Consider the following 26,848-nt stretch of genomic DNA (forward strand, 5'->3'; position numbering starts at 1 on the left):
GTCAGCAGCTGTCCTTTTAGTGAAATGGAGCATAGTGTGTGTTTTTGTGTGTGTGTGTGTGTGTGTTTTCACGCACAGGGTCACTCAATAAGTGAACTGTAAAGAATAACACACATTCAGCCCTGCAAATGGACACCAGAGGGCTTTGGTATAGACACCGCTAACTTTTGCCAACTAACTCCTACCAAAACACATCAAACTCAAACTCCTTTACTTTCTCTCCGTATGCTAAAAGCTTCGAGAGACCTTCGTCACTGACAATAAAACACATCAATTTAGTTCCCTTCAATTGCACGCCGGTTCGCACGATCTAATTCAGTCGTGTTGGCGGTTCGTGTTTTTGCCTCTACAGCAACTGACTATTCAGAAGTAGGGAATAATGTATGATTCATGCTGCACGAATCCGAGTCACCTTTAGCTCAACAGGGCCACGAACATGCTTATATGATCGTAAACACACTAAACGATATGCTTAAAATACCTGATACCGCACGATCTGAGGTCAGTGCTCAATATGCATTGTCTATTATACAAATATGTTCACACAAAGGCACTAAAAAACACTTATTGAAGCACAAACATCATAAAATATGTTTGCAAACGACCCTAATAGGAGAACTGATGTTGGTATTTTTATAGTGCATCATGTATAGAAGACAAATGTACATGCACTACATGTGCATTTAAATTGAATGCACAGAAAGCAGGTGCTCCATGCATGTTAAACATGGCGTACGTGCACATATTTGCACAAATGAAAACTTCAACAGTCAAAGATCAGTTATCATGTTTGTCTTTGCATATAGATGTGGACAAGAATAACTGCTCTGTCCTGCACACGTCATGGTCTCCGGAGACGATACAGTAACAGAACTGTAGCCGGAACAACATCCCCCTGGTCTGGTAACCGGTCGCCGTGGTTACGCGATTTGCATGCACTTCCCTTTTGATGTGATAAACTTGCAGTTAATTTGAATAGATCGAATCTGTGGAGGTAAAAAAAATAAGCGGTCGCACGGACAACTGAACCACTACATCTGTGATGTTTAAGGAAAGCAGAGAATATATCGCAATAATAATGTACATGGAGAAGATGGATAACTGTACTTGTGTTATATTACAAAAGCAGTCAAAGTCTCTGAAATGCATGCGTGTGTGACGGTAAAAATGTGGCAACATGCTATACCGTATAGAGTAAATTAAATAAAGCTATGTTGCAAAGCTATGATTAGACAGGACTGATTTAATTATTTACATACAACATTGACACTGTTATTGAACTGAATAATGATACTGATATGGTCTTTAGAGCTGCCGTTTCTCAGTTTTACAATATAAACACAATATTTTCCTGCTTATTTTACTGTGTGAAGCTGCTTTGAAACAATGTGTATGGTATAAACGCTATAGAAATGAATGTGATTTCACTTTAATAAGGTGAGAAATATGAAAACGACAGAAAGAGACGAGTTTAAGCCATGTCACACTTTCCACATTAAATTTAACTGATATGTAACTGGTATCTGTTTAGTTAGTTTTACTGATTTAGTTGGGTGTTTGTGCCATTTTTGTTAGTTTGTTTATTTTAAGGTCTATATAGTTTTATACATATGTCTATATAATTTATATAAATATATGTATATTGAATATTTATTTATTTAGTGCTGTCAAATGATTAATCACAATTAATGGCATCCAAACTAAACGTTTTTGTTTACATAATATGTGTGTGTACTGTGTATATTTATATATTTATTAGGTATATATAAATACTAACACATACAGTATATATTTTGAAAATATTTACATGTACATATTTAAATTCATATAATTGATATTATATATAAAAATCTGTATTATATAAACAACATTTTTCTTAGATATGTAAACAAAGTATATATTTTGGATTGCATTAATCACAATTATATATATATATATATATATAAAAAATTTATATTAGTTTTATTATATTAGTTATCATATTGTTTATATTAGTTTTAATTATTAGTTTGCCTAATATATGTGTGTGTACTGTGTGTAATTATTAAGTATATATAAATACAAACACATTCACGTATATATTTCAGAAATATTTACAAGTATATGTATTTATTATAATTTTTATATAACATATTTTTTCTCTTAAATATAGACATTAATTTGTGTTTATTTATATATACATAATAATTACACACAGTACACACACATTTATTAGGCAAGCTCAAACTTTTATTTTGTATGCGATTAATCGCGATTAATCGTTTGACAGCCCTGTTATATATTTTTTTCAGTTTATTTCAACTAAATGAAAATGAGGTGCCTTGACAACTAGGTCAAGGTTTTTTTAATATTTAAAGTTTAATATTTTATTTCAGATAAAGAAAATGTCTAGTTATGGTTTTAGTTTTAGTAGTATAATAACTCTGATTTAATTACGCGTGTTTATGATATTAGTTTTACTTTTTGTGTCTTTAACCAGGTGTTGTAAAATATCAAACACCGGTTAAGCACAATCATCCTTTGATTTGTTTCTATCAAGTTCTTCAAATGAGATGAAGCATCTTCACTTTTTCTAAGTGATTATTTAATCTATACTGCCTGTTTTCATTTCCAACTCTTTTTTTAAATGGCATTACAAAATCCGATTTGGCTCATACCGCCCACCTCCGCATGCATGTAAGCCTCAGACGAAACAGACGGCATGTAAACATGGTACTGTATGTGGCGGAACAGTCTGTGCTTTTATGGTCAGTTGTGAACGTAATGGTGCCGCTTCGAGTCACCGGCAACCTGCATTATTTCAAACCGTACACATAATCCCTCTGTACCAGCACACGGATGAAAAACAACAAGGGAAATGCAGAAGACAGAAAGGATCTTTGGATCTTACCTTAACGACGTACGTCACTCCAGGTCCGGAAATCTTTTCGCTGGAGTGCAGCCATCCACGAGAAGGTTTGTTCACCAGCCCGCCGCAACCCGCGGCACCCGTCCCGCCCAGGCCCCAGCCCTCTCCGCCAGGCTGAGACTCTTCCATCCTGCCCTTCTTCCCCGAGCCGGCGGAGCCGGGCTCCGACGGGGCGTGAGGCGCTCCGGAGGCCGCCGGGAGGGCGGACGAGCCCGGGCTCCCGGATCCGCCCCCTGTCGCTCCTCCCTGGAGCTTGGACACGGCCAGGTCCTTGACGGCGGACGGCAGGCCCTTGATGCCCAGCAGTCCGGAGGAGTTGGCGAATTTGAGGTTGGAGACTTTGTTGATGAGGGTGCACAAGGTGCCGGACTCTTCCGCGGGGTCGGACGGCAAGACCTCGGCTGGCGGGGCGTACGGAGGGTCGCCCACGGGCGGCGACGGCGGGACGGCCGAGACCTTGGCGTTCATGGAGAGACCGTGCAGAAGCTCATCGACGGACGTCACTGACTCATTCCGGAATCGGTTGTATTTAGCACGGTGAAGCATTCCCCTCGGTGTGCCAGCCTACACGCGAACGGACACATCCAACTCCCAGCTGACCGTCCACTTCTTTAGCATGCTGGAGCCGAGAAAGCGTCCTCGAGGGTTCGGAGAAAGGGAGCGAGCGGCCGTCAGGAAAATCCGACGCCGTGCAGCAGCAGCAGCAGCAGCTCGGGGACCAAAAATAAACCACAAAACGCGGAATCCATGGAGACAGAGGACGACGAGAGAGAAAAGCAGCGCGAGGTCGCTCCTCTACAGAGATAGAGGGCCAGAGATGGCAGAGAGAGAGAGACAGAGCTCTAGTGAAGAGATGTCTCTCTCTCCCCCCGCATCCTGGCAGATCCCTGAACATGCATGACTCACTCGGAGAGAGAGAGAGAGAGAGAGAGAGAGAGAAAAGAGAGAGAGACCCTTCTCAACAAAAGACTCACTCAACACTGCAGAGCACTTTCCGTTACAAAAAAACTCCCACTTACAGCTCGGTAGAACCAATCAATTCTCAAAATTCGCCCTGTCCGTAGGAACGCCTCTTGCTTTGATTCGGTCCGTTGTGAAACGGATAAACGGTACGGAAAAGATGCAATAAACAGATCACTGTAGTGAGATCCTAGAATGAACTAGAATGAGAGACATAATCCACTGACATAATTCAATGCATAAATCACACTGGAGTGCCGTGCATGTTGTTGGATCACATGTACGCCACATAGAATGAAACTTGAGTCGCCGTGCATGGCGATCGCTAATTTTCCATACATGCAAGGCTCTCTTCTGAAAAGGTGACCTGCTGTTGATTAAGAACTAATAATAATACCAAAACGACATGAAATATTTAAAAAGCGTTCACCTTTCGCCCGTAACCGCATCAGTCTGGCTGGTTCTACCTCGCTTATGCGTCGCCATTGTTAACGGCAAGTTTAAAATGTGCTCGAATTTAAACCACGAGACAGATACGGCTTTATCTCTTTGTTTGTCACGTTCGTTCTTCCTTACGTACTACGAAACGTCGGGATAAATCCATCCACAAGAGCCCTCGAATATCTCCCCCTACAGAAGGCAAAACAAGCTGAGCTTTGCTCCTCAATGAGCTTTGTTGAATAATTAAACATCCCTTTCAAATACACAACGTCGAGATTCGATCTCACTAAAACGCCATCCGGATTCGGCGGGGATACGACCGTAAATAGTGATGTCAGATCTCCCAGCCCCATTAAAAAGCAGCCAACGGGATGAAGCCCACGACATTAAGGCAGCAAAAAAAGAGCCATTCATGTAAAATGTCCAGAAGAGCTTGTGACAGGGAAGCAGCAGTCATTCACAAGCTTCCTGTACCGCTGCGGCTAACGCACTGCAGTCCCTCCCAGCGTCTCGCTTTCCTGCCTGCCTGCAAATTGAAAAAAAAAGAAGAAAAGACAGAGAGAGAGAGAGTGAGAGAGCAAGGGTTTGTCTTCTCCACTGAGACAAAAGCAAAGAAAGCGTTATAAGTGCTCCTCGCTCCGTGGTGTCACATAGATGCGGAAGAGATGCTGAGGAGAGGAGGAGAGGATGCTGGGGAGCCGTGCGGGCGAAAATGATTTGGGCTGCCTGTGAATGGAAAGGCAGACGGGCATACCGACGTTTCTGTGAATGAAGTCAGGCCTCGGCAGCTTTCTGCACGGCAATCCCTCGGATGGATCCCGACCGGCCAATCAGGGAAGAGCAGGATGACTCATTCAGGGTAGGCTGGCTGAATAGTGGGGCAAACCACTTGAAGCGCAGGTGATGGGAGAAACCATTCTTGTCCGTCAGCACTGCGTACTGCTCGCTGCGTCGCTTCTAAACTCCTGAATGCATGCAACCCGCTTCTAAAATACCTCTTGGTGCGGTGCATGGCCTGTTTTGGAAGAGAACAGTCATGGTCAATTGCACTCTCTGATAAACTGGCCCCTCCTTGTGTCCTGAGTGCAAATTTTGCACATTCATATGAATGAAGGCTGATCAAAGAACATACACTAAACTGAATCGACTGAATTATATGATGCATCCGACCCTAACAGAGCCGCTTGCTTGCAGTATGCTGATCTGGAAATTAACAACAGGCAGCCAAAGCATATAAAATGACTTAAATTTATACATTTCTTGAAAAAAATGTCAGAGGTGATTCTTGGTGCAAAAGTCACCACCAGAATGTAAGGTTGATGCGAGTGGTTGCTATGCAGTTGCCAAGGTGTCATAACTCTTTTTAATTTGTAATGCTATGCAGCTGATAGGGTATTGGTTGCCAGAATGTTGCCATTTGTTTGCTATGGTGTTCTGAGTGTTTTTTCATTGCTGCTAAGGTGTTCTGAGTGTTTCCGTTGTTGCTAAGGTGATCTGAGTGTTTTTTCGCTGTTGCTAAGGTGATCTGAGTGTCTTCGTTGTTGCTAAGATGATCCAAGTGTTTTTGTTGTTGCTAAGGTGATCCAAGTGTTTTTGTTGTTGCTAAGGTGATCTGAGTGTTTTTTTGTTGTTGCTAAGGTGATCTGAGTTCTTTTGTTGTTGCTAAGGTGATCCGAGTGTTTTTGTTGTTGCTAAGGTGTTTCAAGTGTTTTCGTTGTTGCTAAGGCGATCAGAGTTTTTTCTTTGTTGCTAAAGTGATCCAAGTGTTTTCATTGTTGCTAAGGCGTTCTGAGTGTTTTCATTGTTGCTAGGGTGTTCTGAGTGTTTTCATTGTTGCTAGGGTGTTCTGAGTGTTTTCACTGTTGCTAGGGTGTTCTGAGTGTTTTCATTGTTACTAAGGCGATCTGAGTGTTTTCATTGTTGCTAAGGCGATCTGAGTGTTTTCATTGTTGCTAAGGCGATCTAAGTGTTTCATCGTTGCTACGGTGATCTGTTTTTATTGTTGCTACGATGATCTGAGTGTTTTCATTGTTGCTAAGGCGTTCTGAGTGTTTTCATTGTTGCTAGGGTGTTCTGAGTGTTTTCACTGTTGCTAGGGCGTTCTGAGTGTTTTCATTGTTGCTAAGGCGATCTGAGTGTTTTCATTGTTGCTAAGGCGATCTGAGTGTTTTCACTGTTGCTAGGGTGTTCTGAGTGTTTTCATTGTTGCTAAGGCAATCTGAGTGTTTTCACTGTTGCTAGGGTGTTCTGAGTGTTTTCATTGTTGCTAAGGCGATCTGAGTGTTTTCATTGTTGCTAAGGCGATCTAAGTGTTTCATTGTTGCTACGGTGATCTGTTTTTATTGTTGCTACGATGATCTGAGTGTTTTCATTGTTGCTAAGGTGTTCTGAGTGTTTTCATTGTTGCTAAGGCGATCTGAGTGTTTTTAATGTTGCTACGGTGATCTCAGTGTTTTCACTGTTGCTAAGGTGTTCTGAGTGGTTTTACTGTGACACTCTGCAGTTGCTAGGGTATTAGGATGGTTGCCATGTAATTGCTAAGGTGTTCTGAGTGTTTTTTTATTGTGATGCTGTGTAGTTGCTAGGGTACCAGGGGTGGTTGCCAGAATGTTGCTGCACTGTTGCTAAGGTGATTGTGAATGTTTTAGAGTGTTTCCACTGTTGCCAGGATGTTGTGGGTGGTTGCTAGGGAGTTTCTTAATGGTTGGATTCATTCTTAAATGCAATTCTGTCTATGTTTTGGTTTTTATTGTAACGCTATGCAGTTGCCAGGGTTTTAGGATGGTTGCCAGAATGTTGCCATGTAGTTGCTAAGGAGTTCTTAGTGTTTTTTTGTGATGCTGTGTAGTTGTTAGGGTACTAGGAATGGTTGCCAGAACGTTGCTATATGGTTGCTAAGGTGTTTGTGAGTGGTTTTACAGCATTTCCACTGTTGCTAGGATGCTGTGAGTGGTTGCTAGGGGGTTTCTTATTGGTTGGGTTCATTCTTCAATGTAAATCTGTGGGATTTTTTCAACTGTTTTATTGACCAGCAGATGAAAAATCCACAAATCCATGACATTGCAAAAACTTGTGTTTTGAAGTCAACATGAAATGCTTTTTGCAACCCATTTTATTTCTCATTTGGCCATAAACTGATTTATTTAAGGAAATTGAAGAAAATGCTAAATTTAGTGTTAAAATGAAAGCACATAAAAGATTCGTTGAAATAACGTGCACTAATTAAAAAAATTATGTTAACAGGGTCCAATTACGTCATACTGAATTTCAATATTCTTATAATATTCATTATACTCTTTCAATATTCATAAAGCTGATCAAACCTTCAATTATGAAAAGCTTCAGTGGTGCAGATCAGGACTTATCCATCTCTATGAACTCTACAGCGCTTCTCAGGCAGTTTACTCACAGCAGAGAACAGTTCATCAGGTTCATCTTCCTTTCATAATACACCTAAATGTCCTGAAACACAGAAAAACACAGAAAATCCATTACAAACATATAAGAAATCAAACTGTTTCAGTGTAAATGTATGCATTACACATTATGCATTCTATATGTTTATATTTATACACAGAGAGAGAGAGTAGAGATAGCGGGTTGCGGACTATGTGTGTGTATGTGTGTGTGTGATCTTCATAGTCGTGACTGAAGTGTGTCGGGTTCACTCCTACACATGCTCATTAAAACAGCAGGAAGTATAGAAACTGAGAGAGAGAGAGAGAGAGAGCATAGAAGGCTTTCCTTTTCAAAGTCCAAAAATCACATCACATGATCACATGTCTGTTGGGACACATTTGAGGTATGTCACTCCTAAATGAAAGATAAAGCAGGATAAAACAAGACAAATTTTATTCCATAGTGAGGTTTAGTGAGCTAAAAGCATTTGTTTGACTATTTTTGCAATGTGGAACTGAAGGCCGCTAAAAGATTTGAATAAATGCCTATACACAGTATAAAATGTGTAAATATAAAATAAAAAAGTTATATCCAGAATATATAGATCACATTTTATATTAACACTGCGTTTAGCAGAGCAAACGTTCCGACTGCATCCAGACGCATGCGGTAAGTCCATACCGAGCGAGAGAGAGAGACGCTGCCTACAGGAACCTTTACTGTAACCATAGTTTCAAAGACAGCATAGCAACAGGAATGAGGTGAGGGGGCCGGCCATAATGATTGGCAACTCACATCCGGCGGATGCCATTGGCTGCTGCGAGTGAGTGTTTTCCGGTGTGGCACGGCATATTCTAGTGTACATGCCACTACATGTGTTTGCAGGAAGATGGAATTCAGGTGTTACTAGGATACCACTACATAAGATCAACATTTGTTTTCGTGCAAACAATCTATGATGCAAATACCCGAGGATGAGTCACTATAATTGACTCATGAACAATATTGATTATGATGGCTCATGTTTTTTTGTGTGTTTTTAAATTCTGAAGCATTTAGGAGCCTGATCAGTGTATCAGCGCACATCTCAAACAGCTGCAAAGGCAAAAACGCATATTCAACGTGTAGAACTTTGAGCTTATTTAATATGAGTTTATTTAGGTAGCTGACAAAATAAAGACACGAACCTACGCACTTTTCTAAGATTTCTGGTTAGTTTTTATTTTAATATACAAAGAAAAGTGCATTTTTACATTGTTTTTCACTGTGTTTTTGAAGCTAAAATTACTATTATTTCATTCTATTTGACAGAATATTTTTTTTGTGAGTTCATAAAAACTGCTTGTATAATAATATAAAATTATAAATTGCTGTTTGAAAGTTTTAGATGAATTATAATGCAAAATTTAAAAAAGTTCATTGTAAATGTTTTGTTTATTTCTGTTTTTCTTTTGTTTATTTCTATTTTCCTCTTGATTTTTGTTGTGAAAAATTATTTGTTTAACTGTAATATGTCAAGCACTTTTATATTTTATATTACTATAACCATTACCGTTTTTTTTTTTGACATTTTTTTTCTTGTGAGCTCATAAAACTGCTTGATAATATAAAATTAGAAATTGTTATTAAAAAGCTTTAGATTCATTCTAACAAAATAAAAAGTTAATTGTAAATGACACAATTCAGTTTTTTTTCTGTTTTTTTTCCTATTTTTAAAAACTAATGCATTTCATACTAAGTCTTTTTGGAAAAATTCTTCGTTTGAAAATTGTAATTCGTCAAGTAATTACAGTTTAATGCAATTTAGATCATAATTTTGTCTTTTTTATGCTAAAATTACTGTTTTTTTTTTTTTTTTACATTTTTCTTTCTCGTCAGTTCATAAAACTGCTTGTGTGATAATATAAAATTAGAAATTGTTAATAAAAAGCTTTAGATTCATTCTAACAAAATAAAACGCTTTTTTTCCATTTTTAAAAACTAATGCATCTCATACTAAGTTTTTTCAGAAAAATTCTTTGTTTGAAAATTGTAATACGTCAAACAGTGACAGTTTAATGCAAAGCCTAAATAAAAATGAACCGTTATAATCATAAAAGAAGCTAAAATCAAATCAAACATTGTTTGTTTTCTTTCTGTGATACTTTGAAGGGTTATTAAGCTCTCAAACGATGAGGAAACCATCGAGCATGGATCAAAATAGCATGACAATGCAGCTGCAAAGGCACACATATATATTTAATGTGTAAATATTTGAGCTTATTTAGTTTAGCATTGGAGTTTATTTAGGTAGTTGACAATGGGGATATGAACTGATGTATAAAGATTTTCATTTTTATTTTAATATATAAAGTGTACTTTTTCACCAATTTAAATCATAATTTTGTCTTTTTTATGCTAAAATTGCTGGGGGGTTTTTTACTTTTTTTTCTTGTGAGTTCATAAAACTGCTTGTGTGATAATATAAAATTAGAAATTGTTATTAAAAGCTTTAGATTCATTCTAACAAAATAAAAAGTTAACTGTAAATTATACAGTTTAGTTTTTTTCTGTTTTCTTCCATTTTTAAAAACTAATATATTTCATACTAAGTCTTTTTGGAAAAATTCTTTGTTTGAAAACTGTAATACGTCAAACAATTACAGTATAATGCAAAGCCTAAATAAAAATGAAATGTTATAATTATAAAAATACTTTTTCACCAATTTAGATCACAATTTTGTCTTTTTTATGCTAAAATTACTTTTTTTTTTTGTTTGTTTGTTTTTACTTTTTTTTTTCTCGTCAGTTCATAAAACTGCTTGTGCGATAATATAAAATTAGAAATTGTTAATAAAAAGCTTTAGATTCATTCTAACACAAAATAAAACGCTTTTTTTCTCCATTTTTAAAAACTAATACATTTCATACTAAGTCTTTTTGGAAAAATTCTTCGTTTGAAAATTGTAATACGTCAAGTAATTACAGTTTAATGCAAAGCCTAAATAAAAATGAAATGTTATAATCATAAAAATACTTTTTCACCAATTTAGATCATAATTTTGTCTTTTTTATGCTAAAATTACTTTTTTTGTTGTTTGTTTGTTTTTACTTTTTTTTTTCCTCGTCAGTTCATAAAACTGCTTGTGTGATAATATAAAATTAGAAATTGTTATTAAAAAGCTTTAGATTCATTCTAACACAAAATAAAATGTTTTTTTCTGTTTTCTTCCATTTTTAAAAACTAATGCATTTCATACTAAGTCTTTTTGGAAAAATTCTTCGTTTGAAAATTGTAATACGTCAAGAAATTACAGTTTAATGCAAAGCCTAAATAAAAATGAACCGTTATAATCATAAAAGAAGCTAAAATCAAATCAAACATTGTTTGTTTTCTTTCTGTGATACTTTGAAGGGTTATTAAGCTCTCAAACGATGAGCAAACCATCGAGCATGGATCAAAATAGCATGACAATGCAGTTTTAACATTTCACACTTTACCTTGAGCGGGTGTCTTAGGTAAAAACACATTATTTTTATATTTACAGACGCATATTCTTAATACTAATAATAATAATATTCACAATCCGTTCACCATCGGTTTCCAAAGCAACCGCGCTTTCCTCCGCCGAGTCCGCCCCCTCCCTTTCGACGTGCCCACGCTGACTCCAGTCACATGACCTCTCTGGACCAATCAGAAGCGGCGGCTCCGGTTGAATTGCGGGTTCAAAATTGTATCGGTTAATTTTGTAAAAAGTTGCGAGAGTTTGATCGAATCCTTCTTTCACGGATCAATACATCTGAATATTGTCATAACTGACTTTATTTAACAATCTAACATGGCTCATAAACAGATCTACTACTCGGATAAATACACAGACGATCTTTACGAATACCGGTAAGATTGAAAACGAGGAGGGTTGAGGCCTCGACGCGGCGTGTTTGTTTGTTTAAACGTCATTTATGTAATTGTACGTTACGTCAGCGTTGAATGTAAACTTAACGAATTGCTTAGTATAGTTAATTAACATAATCGGTTATTTTAAAGACATGTTTTGAGTTAAATTCAAAAGTTATGGTTGGATTGTCTCCCATGTGCGTTTAGTGTAACGTTAGTGACGTCATTTTACAGCATCACATTCATGCCAGTCAGAGCATTTGTGATTTGAAATGCTATTAAATATTGTTGGTTGTCATTTGTGATGGCAGACATGTGGTCTTACCGCGAGAACTGGCCAAACAAGTGCCCAAATCTCATCTGATGTCCGAAGATGAGTGGAGGAGGCTGGGGGTGCAGCAGTCGCTCGGATGGGTCCATTATATGATCCATGAACCAGGTCTGTATAAAAAAACACACCCACATTCACAGCCATAGTGTGTGTTTACACTAAAGTCAGCTTGAATGTGGCATTTGCATTTGTGTCCTTAATATTTAATCCTCTATGGTACCATGTTGCCTCCAGGCAACACAGCCTATTTTTGTTTTTTTTTTAATAAAATGAGCCACCCATTTAATGAATCAATGCTATCTTAGTAAAGAAGAAGTCAAATACTAACAAATGAAATTGCAAAAAAAAGTGGTCACATGACCCATAGGGGTCTATTTTGCTCCCTTTTTCAGGACATGTCACATGACTCCATATTTTGTCCAGAGAAAGGTGCAGTTTTCATCAATTTTATTTCATATAATTGCCAACAAAAAATCTGAATCACCTTCAGTGATTAGTAACAAAGTATTTTCAAACACTTTTCATAATATATCATCAAATATATCATAGGAATTTACAAAAAAACGTAATGGAATCACATATGGCCATACCAGGCATATAGCATAGCATACATGTATATGATATTTGTAAGAAAAAAGTTAGAATTATCTAAATGTATTTGAATGTTTGCATGATATTGTAATGCATTTATAAGAATTGTAATTCATATACAATATCTGCACATATTCTGTTGAGAGGAAGCGCTTCCTCAGCTTTTACAAGCAGTGAGGAGTCATTATTTTTTTTTTTTTATATATATTTTTTTTAACCTTTATTTATATACCGCCTTTAACAATACAGAATTGTGACAAGGCAGCTGTACAGTATTAAATAGGAAACAGTATATCAACAATGCCAAAGGCAACAGTAAACACTCACTTTTTAGGTAAAGGTAGTTAATCAAAAACAATAAAATAAAATGCAATATTGTGTTAAGAGAAAGTGTCCCCAACTAAGCAAGCCAGAGGCGACAGCGGCAAGGAACCAAAACTCCATCGGTGACAAATGGAGAAAAAAACCTTGGGAGAAACCAGGCTCAGTCCGGGGGCCAGTTCTCCTCTGGCCAAAGTTCCTGTGGTCTTGTGCCGACAGCCAGTCATTAGTGAGGAAGGAGATTTGACATGCATGTGCTTGTGTGTGTATGTGTATGTGCATGCTTGTAAGGAAAAGTTATATATTAGCATAAGGTTATGATAATTTTATTTTTTTTACTTTGAAACAACGCTAATTATAATGTTTTGGTATGATAACGGATATGATAGTTTGGTTATACTTTTGATCCACGATGGTACAGTGTTGCCTGAAAGCAACATGTGGGTATGAAATCTTACTTTTTGTTAAATATGAGATGTGTAAAACATAAAAAATGTGATAAATCTATTTGTTCAAATGTTTGATTAAAGAAACTGGTGTTTTAAATAAATTGATTAATTTTTTCTGCATGAAAATATCAAATGTTTATTTTTTTCCATTGTGGTACAATGTTGCCTTGAGGCAACAAACTTTTAATAAATAAATAAAAAAAAAAAAAAAAAAAATTATTGATATTGTTATAGTGTTTAATTTTAAGCAGGAAAAACATCACAAATAATTTTTTCCTCATTGATATCATATTGCGTACTGTAGAGGGTTACGTCATTATAGATGAGAAGTGACTAATGTTTGCTTGTTTTGTTTTTCAGAACCTCATATTCTGCTGTTTAGGAGACCTTTACCCAAACAATGACACTGACGCATGTCTCTTCTAGAACATTCCGGTGGTTTTCAGTGAATACTGGAGAACTTAACCATGTTTTTGGACTCCTGTGACCATGATGCTGCGTTTCACGCTTGAACGGAATCGAGGGATTGTGGGAAATGTATTTTCAGTGAAAATTCAAGGGCTCTTAAAATCATGCGACTCAAGTGCCTCTCTAAGTGAAGATGAACCTTTAAAGATTTGTGTTGAATAAAAGTCTGTGCTGCATCATCAGTGTTTAGAAACCTAAATCAGTGTTTAAGCAGCTGAGCTAAATTAATTTTTGGGATAAAAGATGCACTGTACGCTAACGGGAGATGTGTATCTAGTTAATGCATTGGCCATTCTCAGGTGGAAATTCTTAGTTTGCATTAATTCTTCAGGGAAGCCGATTGTTATACTGTACAGATGCTTTATAAAGTTTCAAATGTGTTTATATCACGTATAAAACTTTGTTAAAAAGGTAGTTGTAGAGGATGAGCCACGATGACAGCACTATCAGCAACTGTGCTACTTGAGAACAGGGTTTATATGGAGAAAAAAAAAGTTTTGAGCCTTTATCACAAATTAATTCTGAAAAAAGAATACAATTATGACTGTGTAAACTGTTGTTTTATCCTTGCTGCTCTTTATAATAAAAAATATTAAAATGCCACCTAGTATCTGCTTTGTGCAGTTGTTTTATCAGCATTTAACACATGATGGCGCCACATCGCAACTAATGCTATGATATGGCTGAAAAACATACTGGACCTAATGGTTAAAGTCACTGGCAAGAGAGGGTTTCAATAAAAAATGGGCTGTCTATGCAGTAGAAACGCGGTTTAAAACAACAATCTCTGCTACGCGACTAGAGAGGGCTGTGGCGAAGAAGGTAGGAAAACTTCGACACCCATAATGCACTGGGCTCGCTCACACTATCCGTGAGCGGGGATCCAAAAAGGCGGATGCACGATTTGTAGTTTTCACAAAAGCCTTGTAGCTGTCGAAAGTCATTTTTATCACTATTTTGATTGATAAACGGGAAACGTACTCATTGTTTATTTACTTATTCTACCGACACTAACAATACAAAGCCTTGTGACTATACAACTATTAAAAAAGTTATATTTATATAGTTGTAGGCTACTTCAGGATGATCCGTTCATGTTGTAGTCCACATTTGTTAGTTTGGATAAATTATAATTCAAAAATTAAATACAAATGTGTTCCTTTTTAAATACATTTGAGTTGGGTAGTGTTGTTTATCACCGTTTTCAATCAAGTTATGCGGTCAAAAAGTGTGATTTGTTGTCAACTCACAGGTTTCCAGTCGAATGATTTACAAACACTTTTTTTCGGTTGGATAACAGTCAAGATACGAGATTAAAACATCCACAATGACCACATGTTCTGTTTTTGAAAATTTGTAATAATAGCATAGAGGAAGGAACTATATTATTTGGCGGAAGAATTACATATGATCATAACCCTGGTGAAACAACCAGCATATGCTGGTAGGTATGTTTTGATGCTGGAATGCTGGTTAGGTAGGTTTTTATGCTAGTTTAAGCTGGTCCTTTGCTGGTGTATGCTGGTCCTTTGCTGGTTTAAGCTGGTCCTTTGCTGGTTTAAGCTGGTCCTTTGCTGGTTTAAGCTGGTCCTTTGCTGGTTTAAGATGGTCCTTTGCTGGTTTAAGATGGTCCTTTGCTGGTTTATGCTGGTCCTTTGCTGGTTTAAGACTTTGGGTCCTTTGCTGGTTTATGCTGGTCCTTTGCTGGTTTATGGTCTGGTTCCTGGTCCTTTGCTGGTTTAAGCTGGTCCTTTGGTTTATGCTGGTTTAAGCTGGTCCTTTGCTGGTTTAAGATGGTCCTTTGCTGGTTTATGCTGGTCCCTAGCTGGTTTAAGATGGTCCTTTGCTGGTTTATGCTGGTCCTTTGCTGGTTTAAGATGGTCCTTTGCTGTTTCAAGCTGGTCCTTTGCTGGTTTAAGCTGGTCCTTAGCTGGTTTATGCTGGTCCTTTGCTGGTTCATGCTGGTCCTTAGCTGGTTTAAACTGGTCCTTTGCTGGTTTATGCTGGTCCTTTGCTGGTTCATGCTGGTCCTTAGCTGGTTTAAGATGGTCCTTTGCTGGTTCATGCTGGTCCTTAGCTGGTTTAAGCTGGTCCTTTGCTGGTTTATGCTGGTCCTTTGCTGGTTTATGCTGGTCCTTTGCTGGTTTATGCTGGTCCTTTGCTGGTTTATACTGGTCCTTTGCTGGTTTATGCTGGTCCTTTGCTGGTTTATGCTGGTCCTTTGCTGGTTCAAGCTGGTCCTTTGCTGGTTTAAGGTGGTCCTTTGCTGGTTTAAGATGGTCCTTTGCTGGTTTATGCTGGTCCCTAGCTGGTTTAAGATGGTCCTTTGCTGGTTTATGCTGGTCCTTTGCTGGTTTAAGATGGTCCTTTGCTGGTTCAAGCTGGTCCTTTGCTGGTTTAAGCTGGTCCTTAGCTGGTTTATGCTGGTCCTTTGCTGGTTCATGCTGGTCCTTAGCTGGTTTAAACTGGTCCTTTGCTGGTTTATGCTGGTCCTTTGCTGGTTCATGCTGGTCCTTAGCTGGTTTAAGATGGTCCTTTGCTGGTTCATGCTGGTCCTTAGCTGGTTTAAGCTGGTACTTTGCTGGTTTTTGCTGGTCATGTTGCTGGTCAAGGACCAGCATAAACCAGCAAAGGACCAGCTTACACCAGCTAAGGACCAGCATAAACCAGCAAAGGACCAGGTTACACCAGCTAAGGACCAGCTTACACCAGCTAAGGACCAGCATAAACCAGCAAAGGACCAGCTTAAACCAGCATCAAAACCTACCTATCCAGCATATGCTGTTTTTTTCACCAGGGAACCTTGGGGTTTATCAAATTTCAATTATGTCATTTTTATTAAATCACCGTTTACGTTTTATTGTTTGCTATACGAGGCCTGTATAGCAAACATTTAATGCTTCTGCTAAATATCTGCACATCTTTCCTGGCTTTACTTAATATAGAAATAAGAGGATAATCACCACATTTGCTTGTTGTATGTCTTCGACAGCTGTCAAAATGACAAAAGCCACTAGCTTTGGCTTGTTTGGACTGTAAAATGATCATAAATGTTTCCTGGCTGTGGTGAATCATGACCAAATCTACTTACAACTGATTATTAAGTCTGCTTTTTTATCAAAGCGTATTTTAACTACATTAATTTTGCATTAAATTCACTGACCTCTGGCTGGATCTCACCCATTTCCTGTTTCTGAAGGAACCACATGCTGAATTTGGCAAAAGATGCTCCCAATGAATATAATAGGACGTGAAAGTCTCCAACCACACCGTAAAACCACACAACAAATTAATTTGCTCACATTTAAAATGGTTAAATTTAAGAATCTTGTGGGAAAACACACTGATCATGCATCATGTGACAGCTATTACTCATATGCATACAATAATTGCATGCTAGATTTCAAAATATTGGTTGCTGATCTATAAAATGTGATCAAAAAATCTGTCCAGTTTTGGGTTTTTTTAATGCAGAAGGATAAATGTTTACTACAGCAATAAAGACTAAAAGAGGTCACCTTCTCATGTTTAGAGGTTTGAACAATGTAGCTTCTCTTTTTTTTTAAAGTAAAATAATTGTAAAATTTTCAAATAAAATAAAATATAACTAATCTAAAATAAAATCTAAATTAAAATAAATCTTAAATATAACAAAAAAATTAAACTATATTAAAAACAAAATAAAAATAATGATAAAATAAATCTAAAATATAAAACAAAGCAAAATCTAAAATGAATCTGTAATAAAATAAATCTAAAATTTAACAATAATATTAGAAATTAAAGTTAATTAAATGTAAAATTAAAATAAAACATAAATATAATATAAAATAAACAAAATTCTAAAATAAAATAAAGTATAACTAATCTAAAATAAAATTTAAATTAAAATAAATCTTAAATAGAACAAAACAAAAAATAAACTAAATTAAAAACTAAAAAAAAAAATTATGATAAAATAAATTTAAAGTATAAAACTGAATAAATCTGAAATAAAATAAAATAAATCTAAAATTTAACAATAATGTTAGAAATTAAATGTAATTAAATGTAAAATTAAAATAAAACAGATACAACAAAATAAAATAAAATTTAAAATATAAAATAAAATAAATATAGCAAATTAAATTAAAAATAAATAATAAAGCTAAAATATAATATAAAATAAAAAAATGGATCTAAAATAAAACTAAAATTAAAAAAATATTAAATTAAACTAAATTAAATATTAAATAAAGAAATAATGCCAAAATAAATCTAAAATATAAAACAAAGCAAAATCTAAAATAAATCTGAAATAAAATAAATCTAAAATATTACAAAATAATATTACAAATTAAATTTAATTAAATGTAAAATTAAAATAAAACAAATATGATATAAAATAAAACAAAATATAAAATAAAATGTAAAATATAAAATAAATATAAAATAACAAATTAAATTTTAAAAATAAATTCTATTATATATTAAAAAATAGCTCAAATAAATTTAAATATATTATAAAATAAAACAAAAAAATAAAATGGATCTAAAATAAAACAAAATATTAAATTTAACTAAATTAAAAATTAAATAAAAAATGCTACAATAAAACTAAAATATAAACATAATAAAATAAAACAATAAAGCTAAAATAAATATAAAATATAATATAAAATAAAACAAAAAAAGATCTAAAATAAAACAAAATATAAAATAAATCTAAAATATAATAAAATTAAAAAAATAATAATTTAAAGATAAATAAAATAAAAAAAGTAATGCATTTATTTTTGGTTCAGCTGTTGTAAATACTGAATGATCATCACCTTCTCATGTTTAGAGGTTTAACTGACTTTACAAGAGGTTGTTAAGAGTCTGTGTGCGTTGTAATCAATTGGCAGTTGATTGTGTTGGTTAGTTAACAGTCATCACACGCCCCCTCATAGATCATATCGTCGTCTCAGAGGTCAGAGGGGTCGGGGAAGTGTGTGATGAGCTTTGGATGAGGATAATGAGGGAAGGCCAAACGGCATTGACCTTGATATTGAGAGAAGCAACAAAACTAAAACTTTAACTAAAAATAAAATTAAGATATAAAAAATTAATTCAAAATATTAATAAAACCTACAATAGTATTAGTATATGTTCAAAAAACAGGTTAAAGTCTCTCACAAATGATAGAAATATGATTTATTGTGGTTGCAACCTCTATTTTGGAGGACCAAAAATATTTTAGCAACTTCCTTGTACTATATCTGCTCAGATAAACACACGTGATTATTTAAATAACACAAAAGGACTATTATAAACACAAATCTTGCTTTCACTAGCGTGAGCTGCTGTCATTTGCTCTCAAGGATGGAGGAATATAAATAGAAGTGTGCGAACGGTCATAGAAAGCAGTTGTCATCAGCCTGAGAGGCCCGTCTCACTGTCTGCAGCCTGTCTGTCTCACTGCACACGACACGTCCTCCACCAATCCCGCACATTCAGCCATCGACGGGATCCACGGATCAGGAACAGACTCAGAGCGCCTGTGAGTGTGTGTTTGCCTCGTGGGTCTGAAGAAACACACACCACTACTGTGTGACGTGAGCTGTGTGAAAGAGTGTGTGCGTGCGTGTGTGTGTGTGTGTGTGTGAGTGCTCTCGTCCAAGCGTCTGTCCCTGGAGTCAGAAAATAATGCCATGATGAACAATAATGAGCCGGTTCAGAGAACACCCTGTCCATCACAGCTCTCCTGCAGGACAACAGTGACAAACAACAAATGTCAGCTTCATCACAAACATATGATGAGAACTTCAGCCTACAGGAAACAAATGTGTTTAGAGGAGCATATTTAAGCCCCCTGGGGTGAAATTCATATGTCCAGATCAAATTTCACCCTTAAAACATAAATAAAATAAAAAAATATAAAATAAAATAAATCTTAAATATAACAATTTCACCCTTAAAATAAAATACAAAATATACAATAAAACAAATCTTAAATATAACGAGACAAAAAATATATTACATTAAAATTAAGTAAAAAAAAAAATAAAGAAAATAAAGCTAAAATAAATCTAAAACAATATAAAACAAAACAAAACAAAATATTTAATATAAATATAAAATACAACAAAATAACATAAAAAATAATTTAAAAATAAAGCTAAAATGAATCTAAAATATAATATAAAATAAAACATAAATTTCAAATAAAATGATTCTAAAACAAAACAAAACAACAACATAAAATATTAAATAAATCTAAAACATATACTAAAATAAAAACTTAAAACTAAAATAAAACATAAAAAATCTTAAATAAAAAAATAAAATGAAAAATAAATTATATAAAAAATATAAATTACAAAATAGAAAAAAATCATAAATATAACATGACAAACCTTATTAAATTAAATTAAATACTAAAGTAAATAATAAGGCTAAAATAAATCTAAAACATAAATAAAAAAAAAAAATACATTTAAAAATAAAGCTAAAATACAGTAAAAATATAATATAAAATACAACAAAAATCTAAAAGGATTCTAAAACTAAATAAAATAAAATATACAATAAATATAAATTATATCAAAATAAAATAAAAAATAATTAAAAAATAAAACAGTATAAAATATAAAAAGATCTAAAATAAAATCTAAAAATAAAGTAAATGTAATAAAAATAAAAAAAAATAAATAAAATAAATCTACATGTAAAGTAACCCTGAGTCTGATGAGGCAGCATTTTAAACATGGAGATGCATTATATATAGGAAATAAATAATGCATATATTTTTGGTTCAGCTGTTGTAAATACTGAATAAAGGCACTTTTACCTTTAACAAATTTGTGCAGTGAGTCAGAATGCATCTGACATCAAACATGCACTATAACATTCAAAAGTTTGGGCTTCAAAAGGCTGCCTTTATAAGATCAAAAATACTGTAAAAAATTGTGAAATATTATTACAATTTAAAATAACTGTTTGCTATGCGAATATCTGTTAAAATTAATTGATTGCTGTGATCAAAGCTGAATTTTCAGCATCATTCCTTCAGTCTTCACTGTCAAATGATACTTCAGAAATCATTTGAATATAATGATTTGCTTCACAAGAAACATCTCTGATGATTATCAATGTTAAAAATGGTTGTGCAACTTTTTTTTCGCTTGTTTCTTACTCACCCATGCTTTTTTCCATTGTTGCAGGAGTGTGTTGTGATCGGTCAGAGCGTTTCTCCAGCGCTCCACGTCTCTGAGAGGAACGTCGGCCTCGTCTGAGAGCAAACAGAGACACGTTATACCACATTACAGGTCGAATAAACACAGGCAGTGGAATAAAAAGCTTTACCTCTGCTGTTGAGCCGAAGGTCCACTTTCGACACGTCGTTTCCAGCATCAGACACTGCCGTACACTCATACTGGACGTCTTTATTCAAAGCTTCCTCCCTCAGCCAGCTGCTCACCAGCACGGCATCATGGGAAATGACGTGTCTGTATTCAGTGACGGGCGTCTCGAGCTTCTGCCCGTTTATGTGCCACTCAACACTTACATCTCTAGGACCTGAAGGAAAACTGCACTTATATATGGATCCTACAGGGTATTTAGAGCTTCAGCACACACTGAGCGTGAACAAAACACGTCAAACGATCTCCATCCACAGCTGAAATCACTCTCATGCTGTATGTGTTATGACAATCTCATACAACATGCATAACAAACTGTAGGTTCATAAACCAGTAATAGTCATCATATGTGACTCAGGACCACAAAACCAGTCATAAGAGTCAGTTTTTTGAATTTGAGATTTATACATAATGAATAAATAAGCTTTCAATTAATGTATGGTTTGTTAGGATAGGACAATATTTGGCCGAGATGCAACTATTTGAAAATCTGAAATCTGAGGTTGCAAAAAAATCAAAATATTGAGAAAATCACCTTTAAAGTTGTTCAAATGAAGTTCTCAGCAATGCATATTACTAATCAAAAATTAAGTTTTGATATATTTACGGTAGGAAATTTACAAGATATCTTCATGGAACATGATCTTCACTTAATTTCCTAATGATTTTTTGGCATAAAAGAAGAATGTATCATTTTGACCCATACAGTATATTTTGGGCTATTTCTACAAATATAACCGTGCTACTTAAGACTTAAGGTTTTGTGGTCTAGGGTTACATATGTATTTGCTTAGGCTGGATCATCACTTCAAAATAAATAAATGAATAAATAAATGCATTAAAAACATCCGGCACTATAGAACAATTTTTAAATAAATTGTAATTTTTTTTTCTCTCCGTATTCCCACACTTGTTTTTGCTCTCTTTTTGTATTTTTGTTAAAATGTAAGTTTTGCAAGTAATAATAAAAAAAAATCTTTTTAAATATGTTCTTCAAATGATTTTTAAAAAATGCATAAATCAATAAATAATTGTTTTAACCATCATGTTTTGTTCTAGTCCATTGTTCTTTGACCTTTTTAAAATTTTGTTTTGATGAAAATGCTAGCTAATGTTATTGGACAAAAACCTATTTAAAACTACAACTTCCACAAAAAAAAAAAAAAAATAAATAAATAAAAAAATAATAAAATAAAATAAAATAAAAAATAATACATATATGTTTTTTAAATAAATAATTTTTGTGGATTTTTCTCACCTTGATATACTTGTGGTGTTGACAAAAATTGCTTATAAATTTCTCATAAAGATATTATTGCCAAAAACTGGATTCAGTCTTCATTATCAATTTGTTTTGTTTCAGTTAACACAGGTTTTGTATTTCTTTTTGGAACTTTTAAAGTCAAACTCACTGATCTAAGCTTATGCACCTCAGTTTTTAAGGGAAAAAGCACCATTTGTGAAATTTGATAATATTCACGTAAAAACTAAGATGAATAAGCTCAGTTCAATGAGTTTTACTTTAAAAGTTCAAACAGAAACACAAAACCTGTGCAAACTGAAAGAAAACAAGCTGATAAAATGATTAAAACCAAGTTTTGGTGACATTATACAGTTGAGGTCACAAATAAAAATAAAATACACACCATTACAAATACATACATCTTTGAGACAAAAATCACTCTGCTTTACACAGGTATATCCAATAATGCAATAATTTGGTAAACCCAACTTTCACAGCGCACAGTGCGAAGGTTTGAGGTCATTACATTTTTTTTTTTTTTTTAGAGAAAAAATAAAAAATACTGGGCAGCACAACTGTTTTCAACATTAATAATAACTATAATTCATTGATACTGACATAATCATTGATAATTTTTGAGCAGCAAATCAGCGTATTACAATGGTTTCTGAAGAATCATGTGACACTGAAGACTGCAGTAATGATGCTGAAAATTCAATTTGATCACAGAAATAAATTCTATTTTAACACATATTCACATAGAAAATAATTATTGTAAATAAGAATAATATTTCACATTTTTACAGTATTTTTGACCAAATAAATGCAGCTTTGGCAAGCAAAAAAAAATATTTTATATTAAAATTATATTAAAAAAATTATATATTAAATTATATTAAAATATATATATATTAAATTATATAAAAAAAATGTATTATATTAAAAAATATTTAAAACTCTTCCCGACCCCAGACGTTTGAACATTAATGTGAATAAACAATAGATTTGTGAGTTTTATACTTGTAATTCCTCACTAAGACTCTGTGTGTGATGAGTTTGCGTTAAAACACATGATATAATATACATCTTTACTAACACATCTCGATACAATAAACAGCGTTTCACGTTTTTGCATTTAAAAATTTATTCAGACTCTACCAAAAAGATTCGAAGAAACTTTGTACATCTTGATTTTTTTCTTCATATGTACATATACTGTATTTACATATATACTGTACACAACTGTTGTCCATCAGTCCTTCAGTCAATCATCATCCAAGAGTCACGTCAGCAGATAAAACAATACAGAAGTGGCGAAAATAAAATAATAATCATATAAATTAGGGATGTGAAGAGATTTTTGAAATAAAAAAAGAAATTCTAAAATTATTTACTAATAAGCATCCTATTTTTTTGAAAATAAATGAAAATAAAAATTCGAAAGCACGTTTTTAGACATCAGACGGAGGATCTGGAACATGCAGACACACAAACACTGTCTAAATACTCTTCAATGACTTCGTCTTTCTCTCCTCTACTTCCTGTCATTATCTGGCACCTCGGCTAATCGGAACACTTAAGAGTCCAGGAGGAGCGAAAGGAAGTCACACTTCAGAGTATTGAGACGAGACTGATGAGTCAGAGAGAAAGGTCAAAGGTCAGAGGTCATAGGCAGCACTCACCCAAGGCCAGGCAGAAGAGCAGAAAGGCCTGGTGAGGGTGAACGCTCCAGGACTGCTCCCTCAGCAGAGGAGGAATCAGACGAGCCCCGGCCAGAGAGGACGAGGAGGAAGATGAGGAGGAGGAAGAGGAAGGGAGGACAGAGGGGCGGCCGCTGCCGGAGCTGGGCAGGGATGGAAGGGAAGGAGGAACAGCCAAGGATGCTGAGCAGGAAAGAGGAAGTGGAAGGAGGAAATGGAGGGAGAGAGACAATTATAAGAGTGTGCTGAGAATCAGAGGAGAAAAGGAGATTCAGAAACGCCACAGCTGAACAAAGCAAACAAAAAATAAATTAAAAAGCAGACCGCCAGGTCACATTTCACCCCAAAATCAAAAGAAAAAGAAATTATATTTTGCATAAAGACAATTTGCTTTTTATCATGACATTTAAGCACATTTTTTCTTAATATTTTAATTTACATAATGCAAAAACGCTTATATGTATACAGTCATCAAAATGATCTTATTAGCATGCAATTTATTATAATAATATTAATTATTATTACTGTCATGAAATATTGTCAAAATGCCAAAAAATAAAAACAATAATAATAATAAATTTTTTGGGGGGGTTTTGACATTATAGCCCAAAATCAAAAGTTAAATAAAAAATATATATATATTTTGCATAAAAAAAACACTGTTTTTGTGGCATACTGTCAAAATGCCAAAAAAAAAAAAAAAAAAAAAAAAAAAAAAAAAAAAAAGGGCCTAAAAATAAAAACAATAATAATAATAATACATTTTGTTTTTTGTTTTTTTATTTACAGCCCAAAATCAAAAGTTAAAAAAAAAGATATTTAGCATAAAGAAAACACAGTTTTTGTGACATTGTCAAAATGCTAAAAAAATAGAAAAAGAAAAGAAAAAAAGGCATAAAATCATCCTAAAAATAAAAAACAATAATAATAATAATAATAATAATAATAATAATAATACATTTTGTGGGGTTATTTGACATTACAGCCCAAAATCAAAAGTAAAAAAACAAAACAAAAAAAAAAACAAAAAAAAGGCAAAAAATAAGAAATAAATCCAAAATTAAAAACAATAATGAAAATATATTTTGTGTGTTTTTTGGCAATACAGCTCAAAATCAAAAGTAAAACAAAACAAAACAAAAAAAAAACAGTGTTTTTGTGACTTTATTTTAATGACATTCAGGCAGATGTCTTAATATTGTACTTATAAGATGATCTTAATATTGTAATTATCATAATGCCAAAAAAATCCTATCCTGTCAGGACACAATTTCTTCTTAATGTTTTTTTGTATTAAAATCAATGCAAAACAAAACAAAAAATAAAAATGAAAATAGAATGATTCTTAAAAAAAAGCCTTATCATTTTCACCAAATAAATTTACATATACTGCAGTTATGACAAATATTCTGTCAGGACACAATTTATTATTATTTTGGTGTATTAAAATCATTGTCGTGAAATAATATAAAATATAAAATGTAAAAAGTAAAACGTAAAAAAAAAAAAAAAAATTCTTGAAGCTCTTTGAAAAATAAATTAGTAAAAACAAAAAATTGAAAATAAAATAGGTGTTTCTTTAAAATCAGTTGTTAAATAATGGCAAAATGCGAAAATGCGAAAATGCTAAACACACACACACAAAAAAAAAAACAAACAACAAAAAGTTTTTCTTTTAATTTTGGGGTTTCCTGACCTTATGTTACCTTATGTAATATTATTGCTGACGTATAATTAAATAATACAATATCTTTTAAAATATCTGAAACATAAAGCTTTCTTCTTTAAGAAAAAGTTTTCAAAGTTCACGTTTGTGGACTACAGTCGAAAAGTCTCAAGAACCAATTTTATTATAAAAACATTGTTATGTGAGACAGCGGCCCTTTTGTTCGCTCTCTGTCAAAGAAAAAGCAGGTTAAGGTGTGTTAGACTCTCATCTGCACAAACAGCACAAACAACCACAGGAAACTGTGCAAGAGACACATCACAGTGTTTAGACATTTTTGGTCTCGTTTATAAATGCGAGGAACACATGTTTGAGCTCTTCCAGAGCATTTCCTCCTCATATGAAATCCTGCATGTGTGACACTGAAAGACCCCTGAGATTGGCCATCACACGCAGACAAAGCAGAAAACCTTCAGTCCCGAATGAATTCACAATGACTTCAGATCAGACTCAACACTGCAAAAATCATGCACTCGCTCTGTATTTGTCGTGTTTTACATTATAAATATCTCAAAACTCTTTAATCAAGACACATCTACTTGAGAAGGAAAATGAGTCTCGCTTTCTGGAAAAAAGTTGAAGTTTAAGTCAGAAAAATAAGCTTGATTTAAGTTTTTCTTTCTTAGCCCACTGACAGATGATTTTTATGATTTATTATTTTCATGACAGGTGAATTCTTAAAACATGGACACAATTTATAACTGCTATTTTTAAGTCATAAATAATGTCAAAATGAAAAATGTAAAAATGCAAAAAAAAAAAAAAAAAAAAAAAAAAGAATGAAAGAAAAACTAATTTTTTTAATGATTATTTTAAAATTTCTTCACAAAGCTATAGAAAAATATTATAATATAATTATATTTTGCTGTGTTTTTGTGGCAGATTTCTTCTAATTAGCATAATGCAAAAAATAATTTATATGTAATACAGATATGAAAATCAACAGGACAATAAAATTTTGGATTATTTTATTTCAATTTTTTTTTTTTTTTTTTTTAAACAAAACTACTGTTATGAAAATGACAAAATGCAAAAATTAATAAATAAAAATA

General features: G+C 33.8%; 2 protein-coding genes across 3 annotated transcripts in view; one reads left to right on the forward strand and one right to left on the reverse strand.

Moving 5' to 3' along the window:
- Nucleotides 1-9,082, reverse strand: part of shc3 (SHC (Src homology 2 domain containing) transforming protein 3) — a 35,002-nt gene extending 25,920 nt beyond the window's left edge. Inside the window, exons 1-2 of one of the 2 annotated variants that reach the window (XM_051092717.1) lie at nt 5,064-9,082; nt 2,891-4,835 (exon numbers count right to left, since the gene is read on the reverse strand). In XM_051092717.1, coding sequence (XP_050948674.1) covers nt 2,891-3,454 — 564 coding nt within the window. In that variant the 5' untranslated portion in view covers nt 3,455-4,835; nt 5,064-9,082. Of the gene's footprint in view, nt 1-2,890 lie in introns of both variants that reach the window. The other variant, XM_051092716.1, reaches the window with a different exon arrangement.
- Nucleotides 9,083-11,321: 2,239 nt separating this feature from the next.
- zgc:86839 (Cyclin-dependent kinases regulatory subunit 2-like) lies at nt 11,322-14,342 on the forward strand. The gene is made up of 3 exons (XM_051092718.1): nt 11,322-11,585; nt 11,897-12,024; nt 13,638-14,342. Exons 1-3 carry the CDS (start codon nt 11,527-11,529, stop codon nt 13,679-13,681), a joined length of 231 nt encoding a protein of 76 aa, XP_050948675.1. The 5' UTR covers nt 11,322-11,526; the 3' UTR covers nt 13,682-14,342.
- Nucleotides 14,343-26,848: the final 12,506 nt, after the last annotated feature.

Source organism: Labeo rohita, chromosome 21 (assembly GCF_022985175.1).
Source record: "Labeo rohita strain BAU-BD-2019 chromosome 21, IGBB_LRoh.1.0, whole genome shotgun sequence".
NCBI classification, from domain to species: domain Eukaryota; kingdom Metazoa; phylum Chordata; class Actinopteri; order Cypriniformes; family Cyprinidae; genus Labeo; species Labeo rohita.

What these genes read in the sequence shown, in the direction of transcription:
- zgc:86839 (XM_051092718.1), top strand. Translation starts at nt 11,527, where the DNA reads ATGGCTCATAAACAGATCTACTACTCGGATAAATACACAGACGATCTT. An exon ending in GACGATCTTTACGAATACCG is followed by an intron (nt 11,586 to 11,896) that starts GTAAGATTGAAA and finishes TTGTGATGGCAG; the next exon opens with ACATGTGGTCTTACCGCGAG. An exon ending in TTATATGATCCATGAACCAG is followed by an intron (nt 12,025 to 13,637) that starts GTCTGTATAAAA and finishes TTTGTTTTTCAG; the next exon opens with AACCTCATATTCTGCTGTTT.